This window comes from Coregonus clupeaformis, unplaced genomic scaffold, assembly GCF_020615455.1.
Source record: "Coregonus clupeaformis isolate EN_2021a unplaced genomic scaffold, ASM2061545v1 scaf1797, whole genome shotgun sequence".
NCBI lineage: Eukaryota > Metazoa > Chordata > Actinopteri > Salmoniformes > Salmonidae > Coregonus > Coregonus clupeaformis.
In genome coordinates, this window is record NW_025535251.1 from 52,501 (window position 1) to 70,000 (window position 17,500).

The window sequence follows — 17,500 nt, forward strand, 5'->3', positions numbered from 1 at the left end:
CACTTAGTGTATGTGTATGTGTACACTAGTAGTTTATAGCACAGTCTCTGCATCCCCCTAGTGGGGAATAGTGGTACTGCAGATACTCTGTCATTCCTCTGTAGCTACTATTTAACTGTTGTGTAACTACCGTGTCTTTATAACTAAATATTTCCCTCCTCCTGTCTCTCTCTCTCTCTCTCTCTCTCAATTCAATTCAATTCAATTCAAAGGGCTTAATTGGCATGGGAAACATATGTTTACATTGCCAAAACAACTGAAATAGATAATAAACAAAAGTGAAATAAGCAATCAAAAATGAACAGTAAACATAAAAATCATAAAAGTTTCAAAGGAATAGAGACATATGGCTATGTACAGTGTTATAACGATGTGCAAATAAATATGGGTTGTATTTACGGTGGTCTCTCTCTCTCTCTCTCTCTCTCTGTCTCTCTTTCTCTCTTCTCTCTCTCTCTCTCTCTCTCTCTCTCTCTCTCTCTCAGGTGACAGATTTTGGTTTTGCTAAGCGTGTGAAGGGTCGAACCTGGACGCTGTGTGGAACCCCAGAGTACCTGGCCCCAGAGATCATCCTCAGCAAGGTGAGCCGCAATGGAGGCCCAGTGGCTTAGCACTGAATGGGTTTCAGTGCAACTGCTTTTTATGGAACCAAAATGGAGGAGGCTGCTGTCCCTGAGGCATTATGTTACTACAGACCTCAGTTACTTTCTCTCTCTACCTCCACACCTCAATGTAACTCTCAACATGTTAAATCTCCTCTCTCCCTCTTTACCTCTCTCGCTCCCCTTCCCTCCCCTCATTCCGTCCCTCCCCCCCTCTCTCTCTCCAGGGATATAACAAGGCCGTAGACTGGTGGGCGTTGGGTGTGTTGGTCTATGAGATGGCAGCTGGTTATCCTCCCTTCTTTGCTGACCAGCCCATACAAATCTATGAAAAGATCGTCTCTGGGAAGGTGAGCTGGGCTAGTGTAACGGAGAGAAGTACGTGCCGTAAGCTCGCTCCACAGCTAGCTTGAAATGTCGCCAATGGAGCTATCCAATAGGATCCTTTTCTATAGCACAACTGGTTGGTATGTTGTCAAGGAGGGCGGTCACGTGTGTTAGCGAGCCAGAGGGCTCTGGGCTTGGGATAGTTTTCCCTGAGCTGTACTCAGAGAGGGAAAAAGCTAATGCTGCTAAAGTAGCATAGTGACTGGGTTTCACTAGGATGTGTCGCTAGTGGCACCCGTCCCCTTTATAAACACTGGACCAGGGCCCATTGACATTGCTGAGCTGAGATCATAGCTAGCTAACATTAATAACGTTGTGTGTAACAATTAGCGCTATTGAAACATACAGGCAACTATAATATGCTTCTTATCTACTATAACCACAGCATTATCTCAAACCTCGAGTTGCATTCCAAATGTCCCAGTCAGGAACAAAGTGTGTTGCGTGGAGTGCGTGATGACACGGCCGCCAGAGAAGGTAGTGTCACACAGGGAGAAGATCTGTTCACACCTCTCTCTTTTATCTTTTATAGCTCAATGGGTGATAAACTCTTTGTCTGCGGTGAATATTGCCTGAAACTGACGAGTTTTGCATCCCTGGGTAGTCTCTGTTTGGACTCAGTGCTTCAGTGTTCTGACACTCCTAGGATTCATCCCTGTGGGCCCTGGTCAAATGGAGTGCACTATATAGGACATAGGATGCCATTTGGGACTTCTACCTGCCCTACACTATATATATGTTGGCCTGCCTAGTCATTTTAGATCAGCACTGAGATGAGAAGAGCTGGTTTACCTCTTCCTCCTAACATCTCTCTTTCCCTCTCCTCTGCCCCTCCTCTCCCCCCCACCATCTCCTCCCCCCCCTACCATCTCCTCCCCCTCTCCTCCCCCCACTCCTCCCCACTCTCCCTCCTGTCCCCCATCTCCTCCCCCTCTCCTCCACCCCTCCTCTCTTCCCCCCTCTCCCTCCTCTCCCACATCTCCTCCCCTCTCTCCTCCTCCACTCCCCCTCTCCCTCCTCTCCTTCCCCACACTACCACTCCCCCTTCCCCTCCTCCTCTATTCCCCCTCCTCACCACTCCTCCCCCTCTCCTCCCCAGGTGCGTTTCCCCTCCCACTTCAGCTCTGACCTGAAGGATCTATTGAGGAATCTACTACAGGTGGACCTGACCAAGCGCTATGGCAACCTGAAGAACGGCGTCAACGACATCAAGGGACACAAGTGGTTCGCCACCACCGATTGGATCGCCGTATACCAGAGAAAGGTGAGGGTTGGGGCTTAACCGACATGTAGGGTACAGTACAATTCCAGGTAACTTTCCCAAAATTCCTAGGTTTTCCAGAAATCCCCCTTGAGCAAGGCACTTAACTCTAATTTCTCCTGTATGTCGCTCTGGATAAGAGCGTCTGCTAAATGAATGTCATGTAAAACATTTATTGATATGTTTGAATATAATAATTATATGGGAATCTGGTTTAGTAAATGCAATGATTGATTGATCAATTTTTCAAATGTTACGTTTTTTCTCTTCCTGTGTGTGTGTAGGTGGAGGCCCCCTTCGTCCCTAAGTTCAAAGGCCCAGGTGACACCAGCAACTTTGATGAGTACGAAGAGGAGGAGATCAGAGTCTCCATCAGTGAAAAATGTGCCAAGGAGTTTGCTGAGTTCTAGACCCAACCAGAGAGAGAGGGATTGGAAGGAGGAAGAGAGAGAGGGAAGGAGAGAGAGAGGGGAGGAAGGAAGGAGAGAGGGAAGGAGGGAGGCTAAGGAGAGAGATAGGAAAGGTAAACTGGAGTACTGTCTCCTGTTGAATCACAAGCACCAGCTACGAGAGGGAGAGAAGAAGAGAGGGAACGAGGGGAGAGGGAGAGAAGTCTCTGTAACAACTGTCTCCTAAGTACTATAATGGGACAGGGACCTGTCTCTGTAACAACTAGGCAAGCATATTGCTGCACGCATACTGGTGTGCGTTCCAAATGGCCCCCTATTCCCTATATAGTGCACTACTTTTTACTAAACCCCTTTGGGTGCTCTGGTCTAAAGTAGTGCACTATATAGGGAATAGGGTGCCATTTGGGACGAACCCACAATACTCTGCCCTCACCTCCCCCCTGGTGTGTGTCCCCTCACCCCCCTGGTGGACCAAGCTCGGGGAAGCTACAGAAGGTCTTGATGTTATTGTTTCCAGTCTGGTGTTTTCTTCCTGTCTTTGTGTTAATACAGACACTCAACTGTACACTTCGGTCTTCACACTAGGTCAGTTCAGAGTAATAATAATATGCCACTTAGCAGATGCTTTTATCCAAAGCAACTTACGGTCAGGCGTTCTGTTGTCTGGGTGTCCCCAGCAGAAATTGAACCTCTGGTCAAATGATGCTCTACCAACTGAGCCTCATGGGACCAGTTCATGTTCTGCCTTCTTAATGACCTGCAGTCCTTTGCTTGTTTTCAAAACCGGCCTAGAAGTATACTCATTCTCATGTTACAGACATCAGAACTATTTGATGTCTTGTATTACGCATAACAATTAGAAAGGTGTAATAACATTCTCTAACTCAGTTGTCCAGGATTGAAAAGACCATCTTATTATTATTATTATTATTATTATTATTATTATTACATTGTCTTAACACTCTTCTCCTTCGAATACAATTCCATATTCTCTTCTACTCTTTAATGTTGTGTACCTTTGCCTGATATCATAAGCAACGTCCCAAATGGCACCCTATTCCCTATCTAGTGCACTACTTTTGACCAGGGACCATAGGGCTCTCTGGTCAAAAGTAGTGCACTAAGTAGGGAATGGTGTGCCATTTGGGACGTAACCGTGGACAGCTGTTTATTCCCTCCATCACGTCTCCTCAATGTATTTATAGGTCATCCTCCTCTCAGCGTGGACAGGCACAATGCTGGTGTATACATACTATATACATACTGTTGCACTTTCTAGGGAAATAAACAAGGCCTATAGTCTTTATAACGTATGACTGGGGTTTGCGCAATTCTAACTTCCCTGGTTTACCAGCAATCCTGGTTGGAAGATTCCTGGAAATTTGAGGGAATAAGCAGGAGATCTGGGACACCTTCAACCAGGATATCTGAAAAAAACAGGGAATTTGGGGAAAGTTACGGACTTTAGCAACCCCTATATGACCCTCAGCACTGCAAAGGGATGTGTTTAAAGACACCATCTAATACGACCACATGGAAAAACAACACAATAAAAACACAAAGTGTCATATTTTGCAACTTGAGTATCAGTCCAATAAAGTTTTACTTGTTAAAATGACCAACACAAGGGATTGTTGTTTTGTGTGTGTGTGTGTGTGTGTGTGTGTGTGTGTGTGTGTGATATAGCCCAGTGGTCTCCAAACCTCTCGTGGTGGACCCCCAGATCTTTCACCACTTTGTTGTAGCCCTGAACTAGCTCACCTGATTCACCTAGTCAAGGGCTGGATGATTAGCTGTAGAATAGATCAGATGTGTGGACTGGCAGGGGGTCCCTGGGGAGAGGTTTGAAAACCACTGAACTCACTTTAAAACTGTTGGGGACTGACACACTCATAGACCTACACAAACACACACACTGTGACACACACCTGTATACCTATTCAATCCATATTTTTATATTTTATTAGAGACGAACAGACTCTGTTTAAGCCTATGAGACGCATTTCCTGTAAGACAGTTTAGCCTAGAGGTGAGAAAATGCATCAGTCTCCCGATGCAGTCATCCAGCCAACTGTTGGCTCTTTAGCCTGGACTCTGGAGAGACCCACCTAAGACGTGTTCATCTGGAGAAATGCATAAATTCGAAATAAGACCATTTCCGAATCTGTATATGTATTACAACCAATAAAAGCGTGTTTACATTTCCCAAAAGCCGCGGGAATGTGAACAAAGAGCGCTGTGCTTGAGATGCGCAAAAAAACGGAAAAAATGCCACCTTAAATAAACTACCGTCCACGTATGTCTGCTGTGAGTGAACTGAAGGGGACGCCATCTTCGTCAGTCCACCTTAAGCGCACAATGTGGCCAACGCATGCGCACATCGAGGCTTCCGTTCTTCATTCTCCGCTCTGCCGGGCTCGCTCTCTGCTCGCACTGGGTCCATATAGGAGAGCGTCTAACAGCGTCACTTCAGAAACAACAAGAGAGAAAAGACGCACTCGGCCAAACCCAAACTCAACCGCCGGGAAAACAACAAACAATGTCCGAACCCAAGTACCGGGACTGGATCCTCGAGACAATCGACTCTCTGCGCTCCCGGAAAGCCCGACCGGACCTTGAGAGAATATGTCGTATGGTCCGGAGAAGACACGGCTCGGATCCAGACAGAACCCGGGAGGAACTGGAGAAACTGATCCAAGAGCAAACAGTGCTCAAAGTTAGCTATAAGGGCTCCATATCCTACAGGAATGCGGCGAAGGTGCAGAGAAAGAGTCGAAAGAAGAGTGACTTCACGCCGAGTAGCGGCGGCGGTAGCGGTGGTGGGAGCGAGGCGGAGGGAGAGCAAGCCAAACACGCCAGTTTGAACAACAACGGGGACAGCGCGCACAGCTTTACCGACCTAGAGGAGGTGGAGAGCCAGGACCGAGAGGATGACTCTGTCTCCGAGCCGAGCGAGTGCCCTGACCCCCGGCCAGAAACTCCGGGTATCACCTCCGAGAAAAAACAAAAGCTTTTTCCACCGAATAGCGGAAACGGCCCTGGCTGCTGCCCAGGTTGTGGCGAAATGGGCTGTGCTGCCGGGAGAGGCTGCAGTGGGAAAGCAAGTGCGTCAAAAGACAAGAGATTAGGAGAAAGAGGAGGAGGGGGGCAGGATGGGGGTAGCAGCAGCAGCCCTTTGGCCGGCAACCACGACACAAAACCGGGCCACGATGGGAGCGGTGCTCCGAGCAAAGCAAAGGGGGTCTGGGGTGGAGGGGGAGTGGAGACTGGGCAGGAGGGCAGCAGTAGCAGCGTTGGTGTTGCTGCTGAAACGGAAAATACAATTTGCCAGGGGAGCGCCAGTTCTAGTTCCAGCAGCAACAGCCATCTCCTGCGGCCGAAACAGCTTCAGCCAGCATCCCCACCTGTCAAACCCAAACTCCGGGCCGGCCGAGGTGAGGGGAACCCGGGGGTGGGGGGCAGCGGGCAAACCAGCTCGGATCTGGGCGACAGACTGATCGCCTCCGTCCGCAGACTAGCCGAGCAGAACCGAGCCTCCGCGTTAAGAGGGGAGACCCGCGGGGGCCACAAGCCGCTGGGACTGAAGGAGATCCTGGGTTACCTGACCAGCCAAGACGGCCTCTCATCTGAGGGTAAGCTGACCCGCAACAGAGTCAAGGTGGTTCTGGAGAGAGAGGTGGCGAGAGGTCGGCTGCGGAGGACCCGGTGTGGGAACATCACTCTTCCGGTGAGGGGAGTGGAGGCAGCGCCAGTCCCAGCAAAGCCCCACGGCCCCGCTAACAGACTGCTAAAGAGCGCACTGCAGGATAAGCACATTGGGAAAAAGGTAACTTAATATTTCCAACACGTCCTATAGCCTACGCACACCGAGAGAGAGACACAATACGCTCACTACACCCTGTCTGCTTATGAATTAATGATCATGATATCAAAACACAACGCAGACAGACGTCTCTTTCTCTTTTCCCTCTGTATTTTCCCTCCATTCTTCTTCTCTCTTTCAGCCTAACTAAGCGCAATCACTGGTAAAACTATTCTGAAGGCAAATCTATCCCTTGACCTAAATGAATCGTGGGTTTAAAATGACGTTTCTGGTCTGGTGTGTTTTGTGTGAATCGTAGCCAATGGTAACGTGAACAGTGCGCCGGGAGAACAGACACCCTGGTTTTTGTCCTCGACACTCAACTGTCTGTCTTGCTGCCTGCTCACTGTTTCCTATAGGGCTCCACTGCCAGCCAGGCAGCACAAAAGGTGCGGGCTTTCAGCTGCTCAACAGCGCTCTCTCGTCCGTTCGCTTCTCTTGTTCCATAAACACGCACACACTGGAGCACGCCAAGAGAGAGGGCGACCTAAAACGAGCGACCACAATATGCTGTAGCGGTTTCTCTGTATTTGGCGCGGTGAAAGTTCGGCTATAGGCTACCGTCCCTATAGCATAGACGGTGTCTAGCTGGCTGTAAGTTATACGGACGGACGGACGGGGCGTTACGAGGCTAATTCGGTGCAATAGTTTGGTCACGGGATGTGAAAAGGAAAGCATACTTTCCATGGCGGAAAGTCTTTCTGCACCAAGGCTTTATTCACCTCACAGGCACTTGTTTTTTTTCTCCATTATAATCTTCTTAGTTCCGTGCTTCTCTCTCTTTACTCTCTCTCTAACCCTCTATCCCCGCCTCTATCTCTCATGTTCGTGCCTCATTACGCCCTTTCTAAGCTGCTACCTTTTTTTAACAGCACAAATGAATGCTCCCTCTCGCTCTCTCTCTCTCGGTGATGTAACTGTAGTCATAAGCACACCCAGTCACCAAGCAAGACGCACTGATTCTCTCATGATAGGTTACATTAAAATTCTAAAACCGAGCGGGCAGTGCGTGTTTTTAAGCCGAACCTGGGACTGTTGTGGCGGGGGAGAGGGTCTAGCTCTGTCGGTGCAGCCGGTTGCTGCCTGGGCCATTACAAAGGCACGCACCGTCTGCGCTTGGCTCGAGCAGCGCTGCCTGTCAATAACGAAACAGTGGACAAAAGAGGTCGCAAGAATGTAGGGAGGGAGTGAGCAACAAACTGGCGCACGCCAAAGTATGATGCAGCCTAGTTCGCCACTATGAATAAACGAATGAGTGACTGTTGGCTACCAAGTTATATAGCCTGTTTCCTGAAAATAAAGACATGTCTCAAACTGTATTTGACATATTCCTTTCTTACTCTGCTAACTCTGCTAATTCATACTATGATGTAACTGTAAAACCTGGTGATTTACAGTATGCAGACCTGCAACTGAATGCTCTTTCTCTCTCTCTCTGAACCCTCTCTCTGAACCCCCCCTCTCTCTCTCTCTCTCTGAACCCCCCCTCTCTCTCTGAACCCCCCTCTCTCTCTCTCTGTGTCTCTCTCTCTCTCTCTCTCTCTCTCTCTCTCTCTCTCTCTCTCTCTCTCTCTCTCTCTCTCTCTCTTCCTAGGAGGTGAAAGAGGAGGAGCCAATGGAGACAGAGAGTGGAGAGGAGGAGGAGGAGGAGGATGAAGAGGAGAAGGGAACAGGGGATGCTGAGGATGGGGGACAGAGTGACACCCAAACCTCAGGGGGTGAGGAGGGTTCTAAGGGGGTGACTTGCCCTGCCCCGGTTCCCATGGAAACGGAACCGGGGAATGGTGATGACATCACTGGAGGTTCCGAGGGACAGGCGGGGGTGAAGCAGGAGGACAATCAACCTGAACACACAACCAATACTGTCTCTGCAGACCAGATACACACAGACACACAGGTATAGGCTTCCCCTTCACATCTCTCTCTCTGTCTCTGCAGACCAGATACACACAGACACACAGGTATAGGCTTCCCCTTCACATCTCTCTCTCTGTCTCTGCAGACCAGATACACACAGACACACAGGTATAGGCTTCCCCTTCACATCTCTCTCTCTGTCTCTGCAGACCAGATACACACAGACACACAGGTATAGGCTTCCCCTTCACATCTCTCTCTGTCTCTGCAGACCAGATACACACAGACACACAGGTATAGGCTTCCCCTTCACATCTCTCTCTCTGTCTCTGCAGACCAGATACACACAGACACACATGTATAGGCTTCCTCTTCACATCTCTCTTTTTATATGTCTCTGTTTGTCTGTTTCTTGCTTTTGGTTTCTCTTTTTCATATTGAGTAATTTTCCCCCAGGAAATTCATCTCTCTCTCTCTGTCTCTATCTCTCTCTCAATTCAATTTCAATTTAAGGGCTTTATATGCATGGGAAACATATGTTTACATGACCAAAGCAAGTGAAATAGATAATAAATAAAAGTGAAATAAATAATAAAAAATGAACAGTAAACATTACACTCACAAAAGTTCCAAAAGAATAAAGACATTTCAAATGTCATATTATGTCTATATACGGTGTTGTAACAATGTGCAAATAGTTAGTCTCTCTCTCTCTCTCTCTCTCTCTCTCTCTCTCTCTCTCTCTCTCTCTCTCTCTCTCTCTCTCTCTCTCTCTCTCTCTCTCTCTCTCTCTCTCTCTCTCTCTCTCTCTCTCTCAGGATCAGAATGTGGTACAGTCAGAGAGAATGAGCCACACTTCCTCTGTCCACAACCATAACTGTGAGTTCTGCTTTTCAACGCCTGTGCGTGGGAGTGTGTGTGTGTGTGTGCGTGTAGTGCAGTGCTAACCCCTCTCCTCTGTGCCAGCAGGTTCAGCCTGTAAGACAGAGGTGGGCGTGTCCTCCTGTCTCCTCACCCCAACCGCCTCACCTAGAGACTCTGGTCTGGCAGAGGAGAGAGGGATGAATGGAGGAGTGTGAGTATGAGAGAGAGAGTGTGAAGGAGAGTAAATATATTTCACATGAATGAGAGAGGAGTAAATGAGGGAGCTTGAGGGAGGAGCAGATGAGTGTATGGAAGGAAGCGAGGGAGGGAGGCAAGAGATGAAGAAGTGTGTGTGAAACATGAAAGTATATTCTAGTCATTTTGTAACTAAATGACAGTTACAAGTAGTAAACTGACTCTAAGCAAACACTTAAAATATTTCCCCATCCCCCTCTCTTACTCTCTCTCTACCCCCATCCTCTCTATCTCCTTCTCTCTCTCCCCCTCCCCCTCTTTCTACCCCCTCCCCCTCTCTCTCTCTCTACCCCCATCCTCTATCTCCTTCTCTCTCTCCCCCTCTCTCTCTCTCTCCCCCCATCCTCTCTATCTCCTTCTCTCCCTCCCCCTCCCCCTCTTTCTCCCCCTCCCCCTCTCTCTCTCTCTCTCTACCCCATCCTCTCTATCTCCTTCTCTCGCTCCCCCCTCTCTCTCTCTCTCTCCCCCATCCTCTCTATCTCCTTCTCTCTCTCCCCCTCTCTCTCTCTCTCTCCCCCCATCCTCTCTATCTCCTTCTCTCTCTCCCCCTCCCCCTCTTTCTCCCCCCTCCCCCTCTCTCTCTCTCTACCCCCATCCTCTCTATCTCCTTCTCTCTCTCCCCCCTTCTCCCTCCATTTATCTTTCTCTCTCTCCCCCTCCCCCTCTTTCTACCCCCTCCCCCCTCTCTCTCTCTCTTTCTAGGTTTGTGAAGTCTGAGCTGGGCAGGCTAAACCCAGTGAACTGGACAGTGTCTGACGTGGTCAGTTATTTCACGTCAGCAGGGTTTCCAGAACAGGCCTTAGCCTTCAGGACTCAGGTGAGATGAGACAGTCAGCAGGGTTTCCAGAATAGGCCTTATCCTTCAGGACTCAGGTGAGATGAGACAGACAGCAGGGTTTCCAGAACAGGCCTTATCCTTCAGGACTCAGGTGAGATGAGACAGACAGCAGGGTTTCCAGAATAGGCCTTATCCTTCAGGACTCAGGTGAGATGAGACAGACAGCAGGGTTTCCAGAACAGGCCTTAGCCTTCAGGACTCAGGTGAGATGAGACAGACAGCAGGGTTTCCAGAACAGGCCTTAGCCTTCAGGACTCAGGTGAGATGAGACAGACAGCAGGGTTTCCAGAACAGGCCTTATCCTTCAGGACTCAAGTGAGATGAGACAGACATCAGGGTTTCCAGAACAGGCCTTATCCTTCAGGACTCAGGTGAGATGAGACAGACAGCAGGGTTTCCAGAACAGGCCTTATCCTTCAGGACTCAGGTGAGATGAGACAGACAGCAGGGTTTCCAGAACAGGCCTTATCCTTCAGGACTCAGGTGAGATGAGACAGACAGCAGGGTTTCCAGAACAGCCCTTATCCTTCAGGACTCAGGTGAGATGAGACAGACAGCAGGGTTTCCAGAACAGGCCTTATCCTTCAGGACTCAGGTGAGATGAGACAGACAGCAGGGTTTCCAGACCTTAGCCTTCAGGACTCAGGTGAGATGAGACAGACAGCAGGGTTTCCAGAACAGACCTTAGCCTTCAGATCACCAGAGAGCATCAGCGAAACAGCTATCACACATGACAACCCTTTAGCAGTGCAACATAGCTGTAGTTATTGTGTAGTTACAGTATTGGGGAACTACTATGTGTCTTATCTAGAACTACTTACTATGTAACTACTCTGTGAACCTAGTATATTATAACTTTGTAACTAAATATATCTCTCTCTCTCTCTCTCTCTCTCTCTCTCCCTTTCCCACCCAATCAGGAGATAGATGGGAAGTCCCTCCTCCTGATGCAGCGTAATGATGTGCTTACAGGCCTGTCAATCAGGCTAGGCCCCGCCCTGAAGATCTATGAGCGCCACGTGAAGGTTCTGCAGAGAACACACTTTGAAGAGGACGACTGATGGCTTTACCTGGAGACACAAACACACACACTCCTCCTCTTTCAGCTTTAACGAACAAACATTCCAACTCCCCAAACTCAGACCCTGACCCCTGAACTCTAAACTGACCAACCCTCTCCAGGCCCCAACTCCCCTCTCCTCTTTCATCCAGCTCTCCTCTCACATCCCCCTCTCCTGGACTCGACTCTTGGGGAGAGAACAGAGGGAGAGAGAGAAGAATCCTTGGAATTTATACCTGATGATGTTTTGATGGACAGACCACCAAACAGAGACTAAGAAGAAATAAAGAAATAGGGAAAGAGAAGGAGAGAAAAGACAAGAGAAGGAGAGAAAATACGTTCCCCTGTTGCTATTGAATGTGTTTAACAGGCTTTGGACTGGTATGTGTTTATTTGAGGTTCAGTTCTGCTTTGACCCTTGAACCTTTGAAGGACATCGGCCGCAGCTTAGACTCCTGAACAATCAATCAACCACCTGATCAATGGCTGTCAGTGAAACATTGGCTACATTCCACTTCTCTCAAAGTGTGCACTCGTACACTCCCCCTCATGGATTTAAAGGGAATGGAATGGTTAGGGAATATGGTGGCCATTTGTTTCCACCTGGCTGAAGGGACCTTCCTCACTCAGATCACAAATCTAGGATCAGTTTATCCTCCCCATATCATATCCTTATCCATTGGGGTTGGACACGCAAAACTGATCTTAGATCAGTGTCTAAAGACAACTACAAAACTGGTATTTTAATTTTTTCCTTTGATTGTTCCTTTTGATTGTTTAAGGAAAACATCATCCTACGCTGAGGCTGTGTCCCAAATAGCACCCTGTTCCCTTTATAGTGCACTACTTTTGACCAGGGCCTATAGGGCTCAGTGCACTTCCCTGGTCAAAAGAAGTGCACTAGGGAATAGGGTGCATTTGGGACAGAGACTGAGTCATTTGGGTCTCCTGCTAGGATGCAGGGCAGTGTTCAGGAGTGCCGACAGTGAGCATCACCTGCGTAACCTCACAGACAAGGGAAGACAGTGTTCAACGTGCTTGTCAACACCCTTTGGTCCGACAGAAAACAACATTGATTCAAACCATTATGCAACCTCTCTGTCGGAGTTAGAGGCTTGTGATGATGATGACATTGGAACGCTTTGTAACCTCCGGACTAAACTGTTGACGTTGTTGTTGTTGTTGTTGTTGTTGTGTTTAGCAGGTACTATGTTGTGGTTTTGTGACAGACACTGTCTATGGGTTATTCAGAACAAACAGTGGACCACTAAGAAGGATGGATGGATGGATAGAGGGAGAGAGAGAGCAAGAATGACATGGGACCAGAAGAGGACAGGTTTTTTGTTTGTGATTTTTGTGTGAAATGTAAAGGATACATTTTATACAAAAGTGAAGCCGCTCCAAATAACCAAAACCCCTTGTCCCCTGAGCCTGAGGCCTCCCCATCCCAGACACATCCACACCTCCACCCCTGCCCAGCTCCTACCCTCGCTTTACCTATCCTAACCTATTCAGAACAGGACTGCTTGAAAAAATAATAGGAGAAATGTGATGACTAAGACGCCAGCGAACTGGGGACAAAACAGCCTCAATTCGTTGGGGCATGGACTCTACAAGGTGTAGAAAGTGTTCCACAGGGATGCTGGCCCATGTTGACTCCAATGCTTCCCACTGTTGTGTCAAGTTGGCTGATTGTCCTTTGGGTGGTGGACCATTCTTGATACACCCAGGAAACAGTTGAGCGTGACAAATCCAGCAGCGTTGCAGTTCTTGACACACTCAAACCGGTGTGCCTGGCACCTACCATACCCCGTTTTAAAGGCACTTTTGTCTTGCCCATTCACCCTCTGAACAGCACACATACACAATCCATGTCTCAATTGTCTCAAGGCTTAAAAATCATTTTTTAACCTGTCTCCTCCCCTTCATCTACACTGATTGGAGTGGATTTAACAAGTGACATCAATAAGGGATCATAGCTTTCACCTTGATTCACCTGGTCAGTCTACGTCATGAAAAGTGTTCCTAATGTTTTGTACACTCAGTGTATATGTAAAAAAACTAAAAAAAAACATTTAAATACACATTGAAATGAATGTCAAACCCATTGAAGTGAATGTAATGCATTTAAACACGGGATATTACATCTATCAAACTAATCAATTGATCAATCACTCACCACCAGCATTTTCTACAGAACTGTGTTTGTCTGCTGAGAAACGTGGAGACCTTGTAAGTCCCTCCTCTGTGTTTCACAGCTGTGTTGTGATTGGATGAGTTTTGCAGTTCTGGGCTCTCATTGGAAGATTTTGGCACTTGTGGGCTTTCATTGGATGAGCACCTCTCTCATCTCACCCTATGCCAGCTGTTACTATGTCTGACTGTCCTAGCCGGTCTCCACACCATTCTGGGAGTACTGTTCTGTCTGTACAGTCAAATCCCCTATCTACTCGTTTCATGTTTTTTATTGTAAACAATGAGATGCTTTTGGAATAAAAGTCTAAAGCAAAATATTCCATTTAGCTACAGCTGTACCGTTGTGTGTGACTGTCTTGACTCTGCTGCCGGTCGCACATCTGAATCTGTCCAATACAAATATCAGTACATGGTATGAAACTGTCCATTACAAATATCAGTACTTGGTATGAAACTGTTCATTACAAATATCAGTACGTGGTATGAAACTGTCCTTTACAAATATCAGTACATGGTATGAAACTGTCCATTACAAATATCAGTATGTGGTACGAAACTCCATTACAAATATCAGTACATGGTATGAAACTGTCCATTACAATTTTTTTATTGTGTTGTGTATTCATGTATGTTAGAGGGGTATGGAGTTGTGAGGGTTTTGGTTTGTGTGTGTGAGTGTGTGGTGTTAGGGAGTAACAGGGGGAGTGTCTGGCCGGGAGGAGAGGAGGGTGGGCGCATATCACATGATATCTGTTCTGCACTGGGACACTCTCCAGAGTATGTGGAAGGGTGGGGGGGGAGGGAGGAGAGACGCTCGACAAGGGGGAGGGACTTTCCCTAGGCAGACCTGACCCCCAGCCATAGAGAACACCGTCTGCAGAGAGAGAAGAACAAACTACTGAGCTCTACTTCAGAGACATACAGGAGAGACCAGAACTAAAGACCCAGGACTAGACCCAGAATCCAGGACCCAACATCTAACACCCAGGACCCAGGACTAGACCCAGAATCCAGGACCCAACATCTAACACCTAGGACCCAGGACTCTTGAACTAGTCCCAGGACTCCGACCCAAACCCAACATCCAGACCCAGGACTAGACCCAGACATCCAACCCCAGAACCAGGGAGAGACCAGGGTACACTGACCCATACAGGACCTAGGAGCGGGTTCTGTTCCACAGGAACTCTCCATACCCAGCCATGCCTGCCTCTGGAGGGACAGAGTGAGTACTAAAACAGTGTTATAACAAGCTTAACTAAAATCACCAGGGTAACGTTCATTAGGCGTCAAACGGAAGAAAACAGACTGGGACTACCTGAACTTGTCCAATAAGAAACACTCATATTTGTTTTCCATTGCAAAATGTTTTGCTAAGTTGTGCACTAATGAATATGTCCCAAGTTCCCATTCTGCACTTGCCTTATTATATCCATGAAGCAATAAGGGGTGAGGTGTAGCCAGGAGAGGTCTGTCCTCTACTCTTTGTAAACAGAGCTGTAGACAGGGCTAAATTCAGATCATCGTCACATGGAGAAACAGGAGCTATATGGGACAAGTGTGTGTGTGTGAGAGACTGTGTGTGTGTGATTCTGTGTGTGTGTGTGTGTTTGACGTGTGTGTGTGTGTGTGTGACTGTGTGTGTGTGACTCTGACTCTGTGTGTGTGTGATTCTGTGTGTGTGTGTGTGTGTGTTTGACTGTGTGTGTGAGTGTGTGTGACTCTGTGTGTGTGTGATTCTGTGTGTGTGTCTAAATGTATCTGTGTTGCCAGTCCTAAGGGGGAGGATTTCTCCACTGCTATCCTGAAGCAGAAACACAGACCCAGCAGACTGGTGGTGGACGAAGCCCACAATGAAGACAACAGCATTGTCAGCCTCTCACAGGTGTGTGTGTGTGTGTTCTCTGTCTCAGGTGTGTGAGGTGTGTATGTGTGTGTGTTTGCTTAACAAGTCACGTAGTAAGTTGCATGGGCTCACTCTGTGTGCAATAATAGTGTTTAACATGATTTTTGAATGACTGCCTCATCTCTGTACCCCACACATACAATTATCTGTAAGGTCCCTCAGTCGAGCAGTGAATTTCAAACACAGATTCAACCACAAAGACCAGGGAGGTTTTCCAATGCCTCGCAAAGAAGGGCACCAATTGGTAGATGGGTAAAAAATAAAAAAATGCAGACATTTAATATCCCTTTCAACATGGTGAAGTTATAAATTACGCTTTGGATGGTGTATCAATACACCCAGTCACTACAAACATACCGGCGTCCTTCTTAACTCAGTTGCCGCAGAGGAAGGAAACCGTTCAGGGATTTCACCATGAGGCCAATGGTGACTTTCAAACAGTTACAGAGTTTAATGGCTGTGATGGGAGAACACTGAGGATGGATCAACAACATTTTAGTTACTCCACAATACTAACCTAAATGACCGAGTGAAAAGAAGGAAGCCTGTACAGAATAAACACATTCCAAAACATGCATTCTGTTTGCAACAAGGCACTAAAGTAATACTGTCCTGAATACAAAGTGTTATGTTTGGGGCAAATCAAATAAAACACATAACTGAGTACCACTCTCCATATTTTCAAGCATAGTGGTGGCTGCATCATGTTATAGGTATGCTTGTCATCATTAAAGACTGGGGAATTGTTTAGGATAAAAAAGAAACAGAATGGAGCTAAGCACAGGCAAAATCCTAGAGGAAAACCTGGTTCAGTCTGCTTTCCACCAGACACTGGGAGATGAATTCACCTTTCAGCAGGACAATAACCTAAAACACAAGGCCAAATCTACGCTGGAGTTGCTTACCAAGAAGACAGTGAATGTTCCTGAGCGGCCGAGTTACAGTTTTGACTTAAATCTACTTGAAAATCTATGGCAAGAACGGAAAATAATTGTCTAGCAACGATCAACAACCAATTTTGAAAAGAGACTTACCCCGAAAGATTCACAGCTGTAGTCGCTGCCAAAGGTGCTTCTACAAAGTATTGACTCAGCGGTGTTAATACTTATGTAAATGAGATATTTCTGTATTTAGTTTTCAATACATTTGCAAACATTTCTAAAAAAATGTTTTCACTTTGTCATAATGGGGTATTGTGTGTAAATGGGTACAAAAAAAGAAGCTATTTAATCCATTTTGAGTTCAGGCTGTAACACAACAAAATGTGGAATAAGTCAAGGGGTATTTACATTTTTACATTTTGCATTTTAGTCATATTGTGCGCCGCCCCATGGGTCTCCCGGTCGCGGCCGGCTACGACAGAGCCTGGATATGAATTATTTCTGAAGACACTGTACCTCCTGTCTCTCCCAGGCGAAGACAGAGGAGCTGCAGTTGTTCCGTGGGGACACAGTGGTCCTGCGGGGGAGGAAGCGCCGTGAGACGGTGTGTATCGTGTTGACGGACGACACCTGTCCAGACGAGCGTGTCCGCATGAACCGCGTCACACGCAACAACCTGAGGGTACGCCTCGGTGATGTCATCAGGTAGGGTACTGTACTGATCACCTGTGTGATGTCATCAGGTAGGCTCCTGTACTAATTACCTGTGTGATGTCATCAGGTAGGCTTCTGATTAGAGATATACAATGCCGGTACGTTTCCCAAAATACCCAGGTTTTCCAGACATCCTGGTCAGAGGATAATAAATAATTGTGCAAGTTTAACCTGTACGCTAACTCTATTGGGCTTCAGGTAGGTAGCTTAGCAGTTAAGAGCGATGGGCCATTAACCGACAGGTCGCTGGTCCGAATCCCCGAGCCGACTAGGTGAAAAATCTGTCGGAAATCACATCAAATGTCGATGTGCCCTTGAGCAAGGAACTTAACTCAGATGTCTCCTGTAAGCCACTCTGGATAAGAGCGTCTGCTAAATTACTAAAATGTAAAATGTCTGATTACTCT

At 47.4% G+C, this 17,500-nt stretch overlaps 3 protein-coding genes across 3 annotated transcripts in view; all 3 read left to right on the top strand.

Moving 5' to 3' along the window:
• Positions 1-4,278, top strand: part of LOC121553820 (cAMP-dependent protein kinase catalytic subunit alpha) — a 13,723-nt gene extending 9,445 nt beyond the window's left edge. Inside the window, exons 7-10 of the mRNA XM_041867197.2 lie at positions 486-581; positions 830-952; positions 2,089-2,253; positions 2,535-4,278. Of these exons, the coding sequence (XP_041723131.1) occupies positions 486-581; positions 830-952; positions 2,089-2,253; positions 2,535-2,660 (510 nt within the window). The 3' untranslated portion in view covers positions 2,661-4,278. The remainder of the gene's footprint in view (positions 1-485; positions 582-829; positions 953-2,088; positions 2,254-2,534) is intronic.
• Positions 4,279-4,951: 673 nt separating this feature from the next.
• samd1b (sterile alpha motif domain containing 1b) lies at positions 4,952-13,047 on the top strand. Its single transcript, XM_045218778.1, has 6 exons — positions 4,952-6,486; positions 8,117-8,419; positions 9,198-9,258; positions 9,349-9,454; positions 10,201-10,315; positions 11,257-13,047. The coding sequence occupies exons 1-6, from the start codon at positions 5,200-5,202 to the stop codon at positions 11,395-11,397; spliced, it is 2,013 nt and encodes a 670-aa protein (XP_045074713.1). The 5' UTR covers positions 4,952-5,199; the 3' UTR covers positions 11,398-13,047.
• Positions 13,048-14,620: 1,573 nt separating this feature from the next.
• The window catches only part of zgc:136908 (Transitional endoplasmic reticulum ATPase), a 14,651-nt gene continuing 11,771 nt past the window's right edge, over positions 14,621-17,500 (top strand). The window contains exons 1-3 of the mRNA XM_045218772.1: positions 14,621-14,817; positions 15,366-15,477; positions 16,912-17,084. Of these exons, the coding sequence (XP_045074707.1) occupies positions 14,795-14,817; positions 15,366-15,477; positions 16,912-17,084 (308 nt within the window). The 5' untranslated portion in view covers positions 14,621-14,794. The remainder of the gene's footprint in view (positions 14,818-15,365; positions 15,478-16,911; positions 17,085-17,500) is intronic.